This window comes from Eleutherodactylus coqui, chromosome 7, assembly GCF_035609145.1.
Source record: "Eleutherodactylus coqui strain aEleCoq1 chromosome 7, aEleCoq1.hap1, whole genome shotgun sequence".
Taxonomy (NCBI): Eukaryota; Metazoa; Chordata; class Amphibia; order Anura; family Eleutherodactylidae; genus Eleutherodactylus; species Eleutherodactylus coqui.
Genome location: NC_089843.1, coordinates 161,411,096 through 161,427,215, shown reverse-complemented (window position 1 = coordinate 161,427,215; position 16,120 = coordinate 161,411,096). Strand labels below are relative to the sequence as shown.

The window sequence follows — 16,120 nt, the reverse complement described above, 5'->3', positions numbered from 1 at the left end:
GTATTTATTATTGTTTTCTATGATATAAACTACTAAAATAGCTTTAATTTTGCGCTGTAAACTCCTCCATAATTTAGGTAGTTTCTTCCTTTATAAGCAGATCTATTTTGTATTTGTTTTTTTGACATCTATTGAGATAAAATATGCCAAATACAAGGCAGGAACAAGGGGTACGGAAGATAGGCAGTTCCTTAGGGGAAGTCATATCAAAGGGGACGCTTTCAATTTAATTCTGTAGCTAATGGTGGCTAATGAGCACTAGAGGGGAATGCCCATTGATATAGAAACTGTGCCCATCGCACAGGAATAGATGCCTACTACATGGCAGGTGACTTCTGTAAAGAATTAGTGTTTCCCTCTAGAGGCAAATGGCTGATAGAAGAGAGTGATAGTGGTGGGGGAAACCAAGTGATCATTGTGCCACCCCTGACAAAATATACGTACTGTTTTTGACTGATTTGTCTATGTGATAGATCCATCTACACAGATGGACCTTAACATCATTATGACAGAGCCAATATGTAGAGCTCAGAAAAAATCCTGCACCACTTTCCAAACATTGGGGTGGTTGAAATGAAGATTTCTAATCATCCAATCAGAAATCTCCATTCAGGGTATGTGATGCGGAAGCAGTATAAGTCATTGTAGCGTAAATCTGGTGCCATTTCCAGTGCGGAAGGTGTGCTGTACAAATCTTAGGCTTCCTACACACTGGGCGAGCGCGATATCAGGCCGTGAAACATTATACAACTAGATGGATGTGTATTACTACTCTAGACCTTATAATCACTTCTAATCAGTGTTAGCTCAACTTTTAGGATACTACCCTATTTTTCACTCTATAAGACGCACTTTTCTTACCCCCAAAATAGGGGGGGAAAGCAAGTGTGTCTTATAGAGGAAACGTACCAAAATTCAAGGTTTCTGGCGCAATGACGAGTTTAACGCACGATCGTGTGAACCAAATCGCGGTCACACAAACAAACTTGCGATCGTGCAAACGCGCAATCATTTACTCGTACCACTGATTGATGGTGAGTGCCATTGGGAATTGCTGCTGCTCCCCCGCAGATTCTTCCCTTCCTTGGCCCGTACACGAGTGCCGCTGTCACGGAGCTCCGGTGTTTCAGAGCTCTGCCGCTCCTTCTGCTTCGTCGTCTGGTACTATCCCCTTCACTGTCCCTGGGTGAGATAAAAAAATTACTTTTTCCCTATTTTCTGCCTCTAAGAGGGGAGTGCGTCTTATAGAGGGAACAATACGGTATTTAATTATCAGAGCTAGTGTAATAACCACAGCCAGTAGCAAATATCTAGGCTAACATGCAGGTATATCCTTCCTATAGGTCAGGGTGGGGAGCTGAGATTTGTATTGATCGTTGATTTCTGCATGGACCAAGCCATGTAAATTGGAGAACCAGACGTCTAAGCAATTGTGTGAACCGTGAGCCCCGGCTGTGCCCATTGTTTTCACTGTTGAGCAATGATATATAAATCTGAACAAAAATCCCAGTTGATAGCTTTTTTTTATTACTCTCGAAACCCCCAAATCTTTGACATTCCATAACAATTCAAATCAGAATTGCTCTTAACTTCTTCTTGGTTCAACTACTTAAACCACAGGGCAAAATAAGTACAAAAAAAGCAATATAATAATTTGTTTTGAATTTGGCTACAAATAGAAACAGGCCGAAATGCCAACAAATCGAACGGTCTTGCTCCTCTAAGATAATGCTCTCAGCATTCTTCGGAGCTCGGGAGACACAATTGTTAGCTCATTTTCGCATAACAATACATAAAGATATCTATCTCGAAATTATGTTAAAATATGTATTACAAATCCCATCTAACTACAATAACTGACAATTTCCTTATGTGGAAGATGTGTTTCGGTGATTGCAGATTGTCAGCAATAATTTCTAGATGCTACTTCCCATTCAACTGCTTTGATCTGCCACATTGCTATAGCAACTTCGGTTTTGTGTGAAATCTCCTATGTAGTTTAGTCTAAAACAATAGATAATTCAAAGAGTTTAAGTATATATTTCTACCACTGAACACTGGAACATTGGAGATGTTAAATGAGCTGGGTTAGATAAGCCACATACCGGATCAAAAAGTTGTCATGGGTAAAGGATACCCGACTAAAGCAATATAGTTTATTGCATCTGTATATATTACTTTTTTCTTTTTGTGAGAGTGTTAGTATTTGTGCGTAGGCCAGGGGCTGATCATACGACTGCTATGGGGCCCATGGAGAGAGGGGGCCCGAGCTCTGGTTGCACTATCCCTTTTTTCCCCACTACTAGGTAGTGAGGACAGCGAAAGCTGGACACTCAAGAAATTAGATAGAAGAAGGGTGGAGGCCTTTGAGCTGTGGTGCTGATGGCGTATGCTGCACCTACCTTGGACAGAGATGGTCACAAATAAGGCGATCTTAGACCGTGTCAGACCAAAAGTATCACTAGAAAGCAAAATCACCAAACGGCTTTCATACTTTGGTCATGTCAGATGAGCCAATTCTCTGGAAACAACATTAATGCTCAGCACAGTCAGTGGGTCCAGAAGAAGAAGACGCCAAAGAACATACTGCCTAGACTCAATCAAGGTTGACATGAACATGACTGTGGAAAATATGAAGGAAGCGGCCAAAGACAGGGAAGCATGGCGTATGCTAATCCACAAGGTGGCCGAAAGTCGGCAATGACTGAACGGATAAGTCATCATCAGTGAGGACATATATAGAAACAGGACCTTACTCAAAAGTGGAACTGCATTGTTAAGCAAAGAAGAAGGTAGAGAACTGTCCCAAAGGGCCATTTTAAAGGGCATGGAATGGGAAACAATCACTAGACCCTCCTGTTCTGGGTGGGGTGGCAAAATAGGCACCATAATGGGGGCCCATTTAAGTTTTTGCTATGGAGCCCCGTGTCGTCTTTGGTGTAGGCTAATCATGATTGTGTACACCATCAGACTCTTTATGCGCCTTGCCATTTAATGGCATATCTTGTCATAGCTGTCCCTCTTGCAGATAGCACAATAACAGACAAGTAGTCACGACATTAGGATGGCTAAAAAGACAGACAGGATTAAAAGACATTTTAGTGAAAGTTGTCTGCAGATGTAACCAGTTTACTGTGCAGTATTAGTCATCATTGCGCAATGAAGATTTCTATCAGTTATTTTGGAAATATGATAAATGTGAATTAATTAAGGGGAATTACTGTATATTGTTTTTAATGGCACAAATCTCAAATAAGAGGAAATAACATAAGCACCAAATATTTGTTTCAACATGTATGAAGTATACTCACTACTTACATGATAGGTAATGCATATCATTATTTTTTTGCATGAGTCATGCAGTCACTCTGTGAGCAATAGAATTAATATATGATAGATAAATAAATATGCGATAGATAGATATGAGATAGATAGATATGAGATAGATAGATAGATATGAGATAGATAGATATGAGATAGATAGATAGATATTAGATAGATAGATAGATAGATAGATAGATAGATAGATAGATAGATAGATAAATAGATATGGAGATAGATAGATAGATAGATAGATAGATAGATAGATAGATAGATAGCTATAGCAGGTGATTATCATCTATTAAACATTGAGTATTTCAACAGTGCTTTATCCCTGCAGTGTACAGTAATTCCTTGTAGCTATGCTTCCTCAGTCCTCTGTATATATTAATGGAAATGTGTCATCAGAAAATAATCGATTGTATAACTCAGGTTTTTCTATTAAACATTTTTTCAAGTATTTTTTGTGTTTTTATTTTTGATGTCATGATCTATATTTTAAACAGTCCTAATACTCACACTGACCACTAACGCCCATTTCACACGGGTGCTTTTACACAGGAGGATCATCTCTCCTCTGAATCCACCATTCACAATAGATGATGTCACAGCTTATCTACTCCCCTGCTCTATACAATGACCTCTGCACAAGTCACAGAACATGCCTAAAACATTCTTCCGCAGGAGTCAATGGGTCTCCAGTTGTCCATTGTGGGAATGGTCCATGATTTCTGCTGTAAAACATCTCTAAATGCTGTTAACTGCAGCTCAGACTGGATGGCCGCCACTACTGTCATGTACAGACAATACAAGAAAAAAAAAACTACAATCAGAAAATAAAAACAAATTCGAAAAATGCTAAATGTTTTACTATCTGTTTTTAATTAGTAAAAAACTATTGGAGATACATTTTCTTTAAGAAGTTAATTCACAAAGAAACAACCAAGCAGGCAATGACAGAGTTTATTTCTTCAGCTCCACAATAATCTACAATAACATAGAGAAAGACCGGAATAAGAGGTCATGCGCACGGCTGTGACGGACTCCGACAGCGGAATATCGCAGCGGAATCTGCCATGGCCCCCACCAAAACCCCCATACTTACCACTCCGGATCCGCTGTACATGGCCTGCAAGGAGGGCCGGTGTACAGCGCGTGACACGCCAGCAGTGTCAGATAACGCGGCCAGCAGTGGGCGGGGATGCGTATTCACGCGATACTTCCGGGAAGTATAGCGTGACAGCTGGCGTCCATTGACTACAATGGAAGATGGCCGCATATACTCCCGCAGCAAATAGAGCATGCCGCGTTTTCTTTCACGCTGCGGAATTCTACGGTGGAATTCCACAGCGTGAACATTGAGCTATTAGGTTCAATACAACCTAATAGCTCCAGGGCAATGCCGCAGATTTCAGCCATGTAAAATGCGACAGAAATCCAACCGTGGGCATTAGTCCTTAAAAAGCTTGTTGTTCTTCCAGGGTGTTGCAAGTTGTAGTTTATTCAGTCCTAGTTAAAATGACTTAGTACAAAAGCTTTTCTTCACCTCATAATAGTAAATATAGGTATATAAGTAACTGCTTAGAAGGCATGTTACAAAAAATAGGCTTAAAGGGATTGTCCAGTTACTAAATTAAATGTTAATGGCAGTTGCACATCAGGTAAAATAACGAATCCATCAGTATGTTCCTGTCCTCAGTCTCAGTGATTCAGGGCAGTAGCTTTGCGGTCATCCTAATCTTTGTTGTCAAACAGACACCATGTGACTGCTGCAGCCAATCAGAGGCCACAGCCTTAGCATTCTGAACTCTTGGCATTATGATGCCCAGGATGTGAGTGCTGATACCAGAAGAGCGGATGGTGACACTGTGGCATCTGATTCACTTCATTGTTGATATGGTGTCTGTTTGACAGCAAAAACCAAGACCATGGGGCTGCAATGCTGAATCACCAAGGCTGTGGATGGATTCGTACTGCTGAATTTGTTATTTTAACCCTTTCCAATCCACTGTCTGACGTCTTCCAACATTCTGATTTAAGACTGTACAGCTGCGATACTGAAAGACGTCCAGCAGGGTATTCTTACTGTATATTACTGGCCTCTCTGTTGTCAGGGGCCTCTACAGCATGTCACATACTGCAGTACTGGCTGTAGCCAGCAGATGGCACCATTGTAAAATGGTAGAAAGAGTTCCCTAGGAAACCCTGAATCCAAAATTGGATTGCAAAGGGTTAACCCATGTGCACCTATCATTAAAATTTCAGATAGTAACTGGATAACCCCTTTAAAGTATACCTACCTTTTTAGATTACTTTTCAGAATACGTTGCTGTGCATGTACATGAGAAATAACATTACTCCTGATCATTGTATACTCCTATGCTGTATTTTTCCCAATTTCCCCCTCAGCAGGATGTACATCTGATTCTCAATCCTCTCAGGACTGGTGGGAGGAGCTGCTGCTGCACTATGTGTGCTGTGTTCTGTAGACTGTACACAGAGAGCTGCAGTTCCTGCTCTCTAAATGTCTTTAATTCACACAGACAGGAAATCATGTTAGAGAACAGGGTACAGTGAGACTGAGCAGTGGATATGTGATTTTTATAGCTACAACACAGTAAAAAGTAACTTACTATTAGCTTGTAGCATTCTGTGTTAGTCTCTTCTTCCTTCCATCTGCTCTGTTCTCTATACATTTCAATGAGCACAATGACAAACCACCCTTCCCCATTCCTGTTCTAACTTCTCCATGTCTCCTTTCAATCAGCTGAGAGTCAGCAGTGGACAGCTTCTAGTAGGAAGGGAGACCACCTAGTGGCCATCACTTTTAGAGTGATTTATGAGCATAAAAACGTAATTTTAGGTAAATAAATTAATGTGCACCTTGGCTAGGTATCACACTGGCTATCACAGAAGCACAAGTTGTATGACAAGTTACTGACCATTGCAATTGAAACGTTTAAATGAAACTTAGAAGAAGGGCTAAATATTCTTTCAGCCCTAAATAATAATTTTGTATGTATTTTAAGTGGAACCTAATTATTTTTACATAAATATGCAGTAAATGTCATTCGCCTTTCTATAAGCACTTGTTTCTCTATATGTCAGAGGCAAAGCAGAACCCAATAATCTGATGTGTTTGGACTTTTCTTCCCTGCAGTCTTATATATTTCCATGGGTTTGTTTAAGAGCATAGCATAAGATACATTTATTTGTGTGACTAGGATGTTGGATGACTCAAAAATAAAAGGTGGGTTTAGATCTTGTGTGCCGTGTAGGAAAACATGAGCTCACATCGCCCCAGGACATAGCTTTCAGCATTACACCTTTATTTCCACAGTAAATACCTTCCAAAGCCGAACCGTAGCTTCCACCTATACTTCATGCTTTAGTATAAGCTAATTATCCGAAGCATTAACATTGTGTCTACATCATTATGTGTTCTGTACCCTCTGTAAAAGATAAAATTTCACCCTTATTTCACACCAAGGATGAACAGAAATTGGTAAATGTAGAAGCACGATATATTGTATGCAGGTGTGTAATTCATCATTGTTGAGCTTAAAGGGCTTATCCGGGACTTTGGGCGTTTTTCTTTATTGATGACCTGTCCTCAGGATAGGTCATCAATAGATGATTAGCGGGAGGTTGTGTTAGGGCTGGCCAGGGCAGATGGGCTGGGGATCCTTAAGCCAGCCCTCTCCGGTGTCCCTACCTACTTGCCCCCCTGGGCGACCGCTGGGCGACGGTCCCTACGCTGCGCTAGTGTCAGGGACCCCAGGAAGAAGAGACTGGGAGGCTGACAGGTGGGAACCGTGAGCCGACGAGGAACCGATGCGCAAACCGGAGAATAGTCAGAAAAGAGTCAGGGTCAAAACCAATGGTCACAAGCGAAGGTACCAGAGGGAGAAACAGAAGCAGAGTCAGAGCACGCCAAGGTCAAACCAAAAAACACAATCGAGATACAAAGGCGTAAGGCAGGAGCAGTCAGAAACAAGCAGAGGTCGTAACACTAATGTCAGGTCTAAGAATGCAGCTGTTGCCAGAACAATTCCAAAACAAACACTGGCACAGGAGTTTGGGCCAGCAGGGTTTAAATGCAGACCTACCCTGCCCAGTGGGGCAGGGACAATCACCTGATGACTGGAGGGAGTTATAAAAGCACCATCCCCTGGTGGCGCGCACTCACCCGAGCACCGTGTGGCTGACCAGCGGGCCAGCAGGCCGGCGTGCCCACGCAGGGTGCGAGACGCGCCGCCGCAACCGACCATGAGAGTGGGACAGAGCCGCCAGCCCAGGTCCCAGCCACGCCAGGACAAGCAGCCTGCACAGACCGGACACTGGTGCCCCCAGTGGTAACCCTCTTTCTAACAGGTTGCCTCTAGGGATCCCGCTAATCAGCTTATTCGCGCAGCGACTATCAGCACAGACAGGGCAGGAAGTAGACTGCACTGTGCATAGTGCAGTGGCCTGGGTTGATATTGCAGGCACGGCTCCTATAGAATTCTTCTTCCAGCGCTGACCATGTTGATAACACTGGCGGGAAATCAGCTGATTGGCATGGATCCCAGATGATCATCTATTAATCTATCCTGATGATTGGTCATCATCAATAGAAAAAAATGTGCAAAGTCCCCGACAACCTTTTTAACTCAGCTTTGTCAATGGCTATTCTGAATATATTATATGAAGATGTTTGTATAAACCCGATACAATTTATTTAGAGCCACAAAAGAAACAGTTAATGACAACTTTGGTACTAATATACTGTACAGCAGATAAAAAGTGAGATTCCTCAGTTGTTAATGCCTTTTAATGGCTACTTACCACCACCTTTTCAGTTAGCTAGTCACAGGTATCAACTACGAGAACTCTCACTTTTTAAAAGGAGGGGATTTAAAGGAGCTTTTCAGTTTTATGTAAATGAAGCTTTAAAGGTTCTTCCAGTTTTTATTGCTTTTATTTAGTTCTGGAAAATTCTACAATTTTCTAATGTACATGTATGTAAAATGTCGATCACATCCCTTTTTTACGTATCTGCACAGAACACTGACTGGCCCATGTACTATATCATTCCACTGTGCAGCTAGGGAAGAAAAGTTATGTGAGCTGAATTTTAGATACATGTATATTAGAAAATTCTATCATTTCTTGTTCTACAGTTGTAGTAAAATATAACTGAACAGTTCCGTCACAATTAATTTGCCTTTTCAATCACTTTTCAATGTTTTTTTGTGTCAAGATAACTTATTGCAACAAGTTATCACAGTTAAGTTAAACTTTGGTACATCAGTAAATATAAGACAAGAAAAGAAATAAAACACAGGACAATCCTTTTAAGTTATGTAACTTTTTGATATACTTTGACTTTCTCTTTCTTACCATTTCGCCTATTGTTGTTTACATCCAAAATCTAAAAATATGTATATTGAAGAGTATGTTCACATGGTGATTTTTTCGTTGATTTGACGCATCACATCTACAGGGAAATCTGCGCCCTAAATTGTCTCATTGCTTTTAAAAGGGATTTTCCACTATAGTTTATATCGCATCACTTTTTGACACGGATTACGTATTAGAAAGTCTACATGCATGTTTACCCACTGAAAATCTGCGACAAGTACAAATCTACGGGCGAAATCCGCAGCTGAACCGTGCATTTCTGCTGCAAATATTGGGGTGGCCTCCATATGGAAAAATACTGCTGCAGATTCTGTCTTCCTATGATAATCACATCGGGAAATTTACTACAACGATGACCTTTTTGTGTCGCAAAAAAGATGCGATCACCCAATAAACAAAAAGTTTTGCCTGATCATCAGACCATTTGAAACTCACAATTATAGATAAAAATAGTCAAACTAAACTTTTAACACAAAAACAGTTGTACTGCTCATGTGATTTATTAATCACATTGAGTAAATATCCACTATGTGGGGAGAAAAAGTAAATGAACCCTTAAAGTTATCCTCATTATAAGTCATCACTAGTTGATCTTCAGGGGTCCTCTGCTCATGATCCTGGGTGATCAGCTGTTATCCGGCCCGTTGTCAGTGTGTACGGTCATGGAAGCTGACAACTCCATACAGATTACAGCAGCTCTGGTTGGTAATAAAGGCACAGCTCCCATTTTTCAGCTCGCAAATGATTGCCTAGGCTGGATACAATTGTATGAGTAAAAAGTCGCAAAACTGAAAAAACCTGTTTAACTCTCTGATATGCAATCTATTGTTCCCTGTAAGCAGCCTACAGTCTTGGGAAAGGTTAACGGCAAAGTTCGTTAATGGGATGGCTGACAGGAACTACAGCCTGTCGCCCTCCTAAGAGTTTGAAATGAAATGAGTGTCTGATCGGTGGAGTCCAAAGAGTGGGATCTATACAAGTCCTGAGGATGGTGGTTGCAAATCCTTAATTCACATTGGAGAGTTGGACATATTGGAACAGTCACTCTAATTCAAATCTGTCATAGACCCTCATAGAAAGTGATCAAAGATGTTTTATGATAGGGGAATCAGTAACCCACTCCCAGATTCACTTGGGATCTCAGTGTTCCACTCCAAACCTTTAGGGTACGAATACACGAACAATCAGTGGCAAAAGCTGCATCAAAAACCGCTTAAAATTTTTGGTGCAGTTTAGCAGCTGATTTTACCCTTTCAATAGAAGGGGTCAAGTTTGCTGTGGATCCGCACCAAAATCTGCACCAGTGGAGTGGATTTTGACCTAGTTTTCCTAGGTTGTCCGCCGTGGAAAATATGTGGCATTTCTGCTACATGTATGTGTTCCCCTAGACTGGAATCATACCTGCAGTTTTTGCTACAAAACCAGAAGTGGATCCAGCAGGAAGGAGACGTCATTACTTTATATTTCCCACTGCTTTGCATCTGCTCGAGGCTTCAGCCAAAAAAAAAAAACTGCACCAAGAAAACTTCCACAAAAATGGCATGTGTGATTCCAGCCTCATAGCATATCAAATTGCTATGTCATACATGTTAAAGTAAAGCAGGCCCAGCACACTGGTCCAAATAAGCTGATACTAGGGTTTGTTTTTGCTGATTTTATATTCTATGCTGTTTACAGAAAAAATGGCACCTAGTATTGCAGCATCAGCTCCAACCTCACCAATACAAGACCCAGAGGAGCTCCGGAGGAGGAAGATGGAAAAGAGGGCCAAAATTATCGCCGAGCTGATACAGACAGAAAAAGATTATCTGACTGACCTGGAGCTCTGCATCAGAGAGGTCGTCCAGCCACTCCGACAACACCATGTGAGTAATGCTTCTTCCCAATCAAGGCCTTCTGATATGGAACAATTATCGTTCCAAAAATCGTTCAAACAAGCAAGTGAACGATAATTGTTCAGTCTAAGCACAAACAACAACTGAACAACTAACGAGAATCGTTCACTTTTCTCCTGTTGTTTATTTTATGCAAGCATAAAAATCATCATTGACTCGTTCACTTGTCCTTCAGTTTAAACAGGGTTCATTCAGTCGTTCTCATTAACTTATACAGTCAATGTGAAAGACTGAACAACTTCTCATTTCAACAAGCCATCTACCAGTGTAAACAGGTTGCACAAGCTCTGACATCAGTCGTTCACTCAAACGATCATTTTTTGGTGTAAACCGACCCTTAATAATCCATTTTATAGTCACATAATAACCCACAGAATAATGACCAAGTATTTTCTTGCTGCTTTGTCTTTGGTTTACTTTTAAGAAACTTGTAAGTACGAAAAGGTGACTCTTACACTTCTCTTCTGCACATTTTACAGCACAGTTAATCTTGAGTATCACTGTGGTCACAGAAAATGCATCAGGGTGCAGATTTGCGCAGTGTAATAAAGAACAGTAAACAGCATACATTATTCATTTTACTTATGTATAAAAATGTCAAAAAGATGTAAATGTAGATTTCAGCAATCAATTAAATCCCAGTTTAACCTAAAAAGACTTTGCTATTATTAATGCAGCTCAATCTTCACCCCATACATTTGTAAAAGTAAGGAGAGTTGAGGTAATCATCACACCAGGAGAACCACTTTTTATATCATCGCTATAATATCCAGAGTAGACAAATACTGCAAAGGGCAGCTCTGACCCTTTGGGACACAATGCAATCATGTATTACCTAGTTGTCCATTAAATTCTGTAGTAAAAATCATTGACGATTCTTCTAGCAAAGTTGCAAATGATATGGCTAAAAGAAGACTTAATAGCGGTCTACAAATATCTGAAGGGCTGTCACAGTGCAGAGGGATCACCCCTATTTTCATTTGTACAAGGAAAGACTAGAAGCAATGGGATGAAACTGAAAGGGAGGAGACACAAATTAGATATTAGAAAAAACTTTCTGACAGTGAGGGTGATCAATGAGTGGAACATGTTACCATGGGAGGTGGTGAGTTATCCTTCAATGGAAGTCTTCAAACAAAGGCTGGACAGACATCTGCTTGGGATTATTCAGATTACTGCACTGAGCAGGAGGTTGGACCCAATGACCCTGGAGGTCCCTTCCAACTTTACCATTCTATGATTGTCCCAGGATTGGGGGGTGGTTTAACTGGAGTGATCTGTTCTGATGCGATAATCTCAAAAGGGTTTTTTTTCCACCATAAAAAGTGTGTGTGTGGGGGGGGGGGGGGATCTGACTGTCTGGTCCTCCATCTCATAATAAAGAGAGATATGGCTCTCTCACAGGTTTTTCCTGCACAGTGACACTATCATCCACTGCTGTGCATGGAAACATATCATATTGAATGAAGCTGTTTTGCAGTCCCCTGGACAGTGGATATATTGGAATACTGAAATGCAGGAGAAAAGCAGAGGTAACTCAGTTCCTTTGTTCTCAGTATTAGTGGGGGTCCCACAGGTCAGAACCCACTAATTAGCCTAGATATCTGATTCAGTTAATATACTTTCAAAATAAAAAACAGTACATTTATCAATAACTAAATATAATCTGATGACCAACTTCAGTTTCACCATTCAACATCAGCTTCTTCATGAGACACCTAATGATTTGACCTACCTCCAATGAATTATTATGACTTTTCTATACTTTCCAGGCCATGAACATGTGACCCATCTTTGGCTTAAGGGGTTGTACAGTATAGCTCTGAAGATTGAAGACCTATCTTCAAGATAGGTTATCAATAGTTGGTCGGCAAGAGTCTGCCACCCATGACGCCCACCGATCAGAAGTTTTCTTGGTCAGTGTGTGGAGCTAGAAGTAGACAGCTCTTTATACTTTGCAGTAGCCCAGCATGGTATGGTAGGCGCAATTCCCATTGAAGTGGATAGGAGTTGTGCCTGCAATACCATATTGGGTCCCTGCAAAGTGTACAGAGCTATCTGCTTCCAGCTCCATATGCTCAAGCAGCCTAATGAACAGCTAATCAGCAAGGTTCAAGGTGGGGGACTGCCACCAACCAGCTATTGATGACTTATCCTGAGGTTAGAAGAAGTGAATGGAAGTGGCAGCATAGACAGGAGTAGATATAAAATTCAAAAACCTTTATTTCTCCATAGTCTTCTTAAAATGGTAGACTACGCTTTGGCCCATAATGGGCCTTTATCAGGGTCTTCAGAGTTGCGCAAGCCTTTTAACTTGTGTCAGTTTTGTATTCTCAGTAGTATTATATGATCCCTTAATTAACCATAGGCCTTCTAGGTGCAACTTCAATACAAGCTACAAGTAAGCAATGTATAATATATTATTAATAAACCTCTTTTGTGGATCTTTCTTCTGCAGTCAGAACGCTTTGATGTGGATGCACTATTCAGTAACATTGAGTCCGTCTGTCAGATATCGGCCAAAATGGTGTCCCTGTTGGAAGAAGCCACAACAGATGTGGAGCCAGAGCTGCAAGTGATAGGTACTTAAACATTTGCTTTCTTTGACTATGCAATAGGTATCTATTTTTATGCGGCACTGATCTTGTGTCAGCTTCTAGGTTTCACTACACAAAGGAACTCTGCTTGGTGAGACACCCTATTATGCGCAGTGTAACCCTAGTACTCAATGCCATTACATTCATGACTTCATGTATAATAATGAGGGCTTTTTCACACAAATGCTTGGAAAAAAGTTTATTCTTTCACAATGCGGAAACATATTCTTTAGTGAAAACTTTATAAGACATTGCAAAAAATGAGAATGCATTTATATCAATAATTGATATTACTGGCACAGGCATTACATAAAGTGTGAAGCCAGAAAAATAAGTGCGGACTTACCTATGATTTGATATTTATTGGAGACCGTGTCCTCCAAAGCCACACATCAATATATTTAGAAGAATGCGATTACAACTAGAGATTATGTTGTAAGGGGAATGGTGCATTGTCAGATGATAGCAAGTAAATTGTATTAAAGAGGTTATCTCAGCATACACATTAATGGTATATAGCTAGGATATGCTATCACTGCCAAATTGGTTGGTTGATCTCGTTGGCTCCACCATGGATATGCCATCAATAATTGTGTGGAGACAACCACTCTAAATCTAATGTCTAGACAAATTTTCTACATTTTTTATATTTGACGACACCAGTCCAATCCCCCTTTGATGGTAGCAGCCATGCCCTCACACTCATTAAAGGGTATTCCAACCACACACATTGATCACCAATTCAATGGCTAGGTAGTAAATGATAGAATGCTGGGGTTTGACCACAGTTTTCCCCGAGGCGAGGAGCTGTGAGTGTTGTGTTTAGCTGGCTCCATCATACTTCTAGAGTTCGACTGTTCGATGATCACTACATTTCAACTTCTCCTTCCTGCGGTCACTCCAAGCAGGGTACCTCCTTCACCCCAGTGAGACCCCCACCAATCTAAGGCCTCCTTCCCACGAGCGTGACGGGCTCCGCAGCGTAATATTCCGCTGTGAAGCCCGTCACGGCGCCCCCCAGAGCCCCTATACTTACCTGCGGGAGATAGCGTGAAATCGCTTCCCCGCCCACCGCCGCGCGTCACCGCCCACCGCCCTCGCGTCACCAGCCGTGTCACGTGCACGGCCGGCCGTGTCACGTGACGCGGCCGGACCGCGTCATTTGGCGTCATATGACGCTCGGCGGTGGGCGGGAAAGCGTTTTTTCACGCTATCTCCCGCTGGTTACAGCGGGAGATAGCGTGAATGGACGGCTTCCATTGACTGCAATGGAAGCCGTCAGTGCGTACAGCCCGTCCTCACCCACAGAAAATAGAGCATGCTGCGGGTGAGGACGGGAGAAATCGCGGTGCGTAATTCCGCGGTGGAATTACGCATCGTGAGCATTGTGCTATTAGGTTCAATAGAACCTAATAGCTGCGGACAACGCAGCGGATTTTCGCCGCGAATTACGCGGCGGAAATCCGTTCGTGGGAAGGAGGCCTAGGGTGCCTTTCCACTAGGGTTTTTTTAACGCTGCCATATCGGTGCGTTTTTTTTCACGCGATTGTACATGGGACTTTCTAATGTTAAAAACGCATCGCACAAAAATTGCAGGTTTGTACTTTGCGATTTTTGTGCGATTCGTTTTTAACATTAGAAAGTCCCATGTACAATCGCGTGAAAAAAACGCACCGATATGGCAGCGTTAAAAAAACCCTAGTGTAAAGGCACCCTAACACCTACCCAGTTGATTGGTTATAAATGTATGCGCATGGAATACTCCTCTGCCTCAATCCACAGAAATATCCACATTCATGGATTTTTAAACAGTTTTTTTCCCACACGTCATCATTTTAGGCCCTTTAAAATGCAAATCTGGCCACTTAGTAGTTAGAGTATGTAAACATGTCATGGCATACAAAGTTAATATACTGCTCTGGTTTGGATAATAGGTTTAACACTAAAGAAGATAACATAGAGATCAAATAGATCTCTAACCCATGCCTCTCCATCTGTTCTGAAACTAGAACCACCAACGTAGTTGGAGGTGGAGTTTCACAACAGTTGGAGAGTCTCAGCTCTGAGGTTACTTTTCATAGAGTGTGTCATCTTTCTTCTAAGAAGTAGATATTATCATTGCATGGGTCAAATGGTCCTGCATGTAACAGCAACAAAAAACTATCCCAACGAAGAGTTTTCATCTAGAGCCAAGAAAAATATTTGCATCTGTGATTATTCTTTAAGTAGATGTTCCTTATGATAACTTTTAGACGGGATCAATTGTTTAGCTTTCAGCTTGAAATGCTTTTATATATGTTGTTCTTTATATCATGTTATGCTGCACAAATGCAATATTCCTATGATTGTTGTTACTGTCATTAGCCAAGCATTCTATTAACATCTCTGATGAACTGCTAATAATGTAACTTGTACTTGACTATTGAATAAAGAGTTTAGGATTGGAGATGAGCGAGCGTACTCGCTAAGGCAAATTACTCGAGCAAGTATTGCCATTTTCGAGTACATGCCCGCTCGTCTCTAAAGATTCGGGGGCCCGGCGGGGCGCGGGGGGCAGCGGGGGAGAGCGGGGAGGAACGGGGGGGGGGGGGAGATCTCTCCCCCATGCTCACTCCTGCAACTCACCACTCACCACCGCCGGCCCCCGAATCTTTTGAGACGAGCGGGCATATACTCGAAAATGGCAATACTCACTCGAGTAATTTGCCTTAGCGAGTACGCTCACTCATCTCTATTTAGGATGTATGTGATTATTACATGTTAATATTTGGAAATCTGTCCATATAGAAGAAAATATCCATCAGAATGTCCATTATTACGGTACCATTGGCTAAGAATAATATTTCAATCAAAAGTTACTTGATTCATGTTAATGTTATTAAAATAGTATGGTTGCTAGTTATA

General features: G+C 41.5%; 1 protein-coding gene across 1 annotated transcript in view; it reads left to right on the top strand.

The window, feature by feature from the left end:
- ARHGEF38 (Rho guanine nucleotide exchange factor 38) overlaps positions 1-16,120 on the top strand; it is a 69,149-nt gene that overhangs the window by 16,320 nt on the left and 36,709 nt on the right. Inside the window, exons 2-3 of the mRNA XM_066573915.1 lie at positions 10,402-10,589; positions 13,078-13,201. Coding sequence (XP_066430012.1) covers positions 10,402-10,589; positions 13,078-13,201 — 312 coding nt within the window. The remainder of the gene's footprint in view (positions 1-10,401; positions 10,590-13,077; positions 13,202-16,120) is intronic.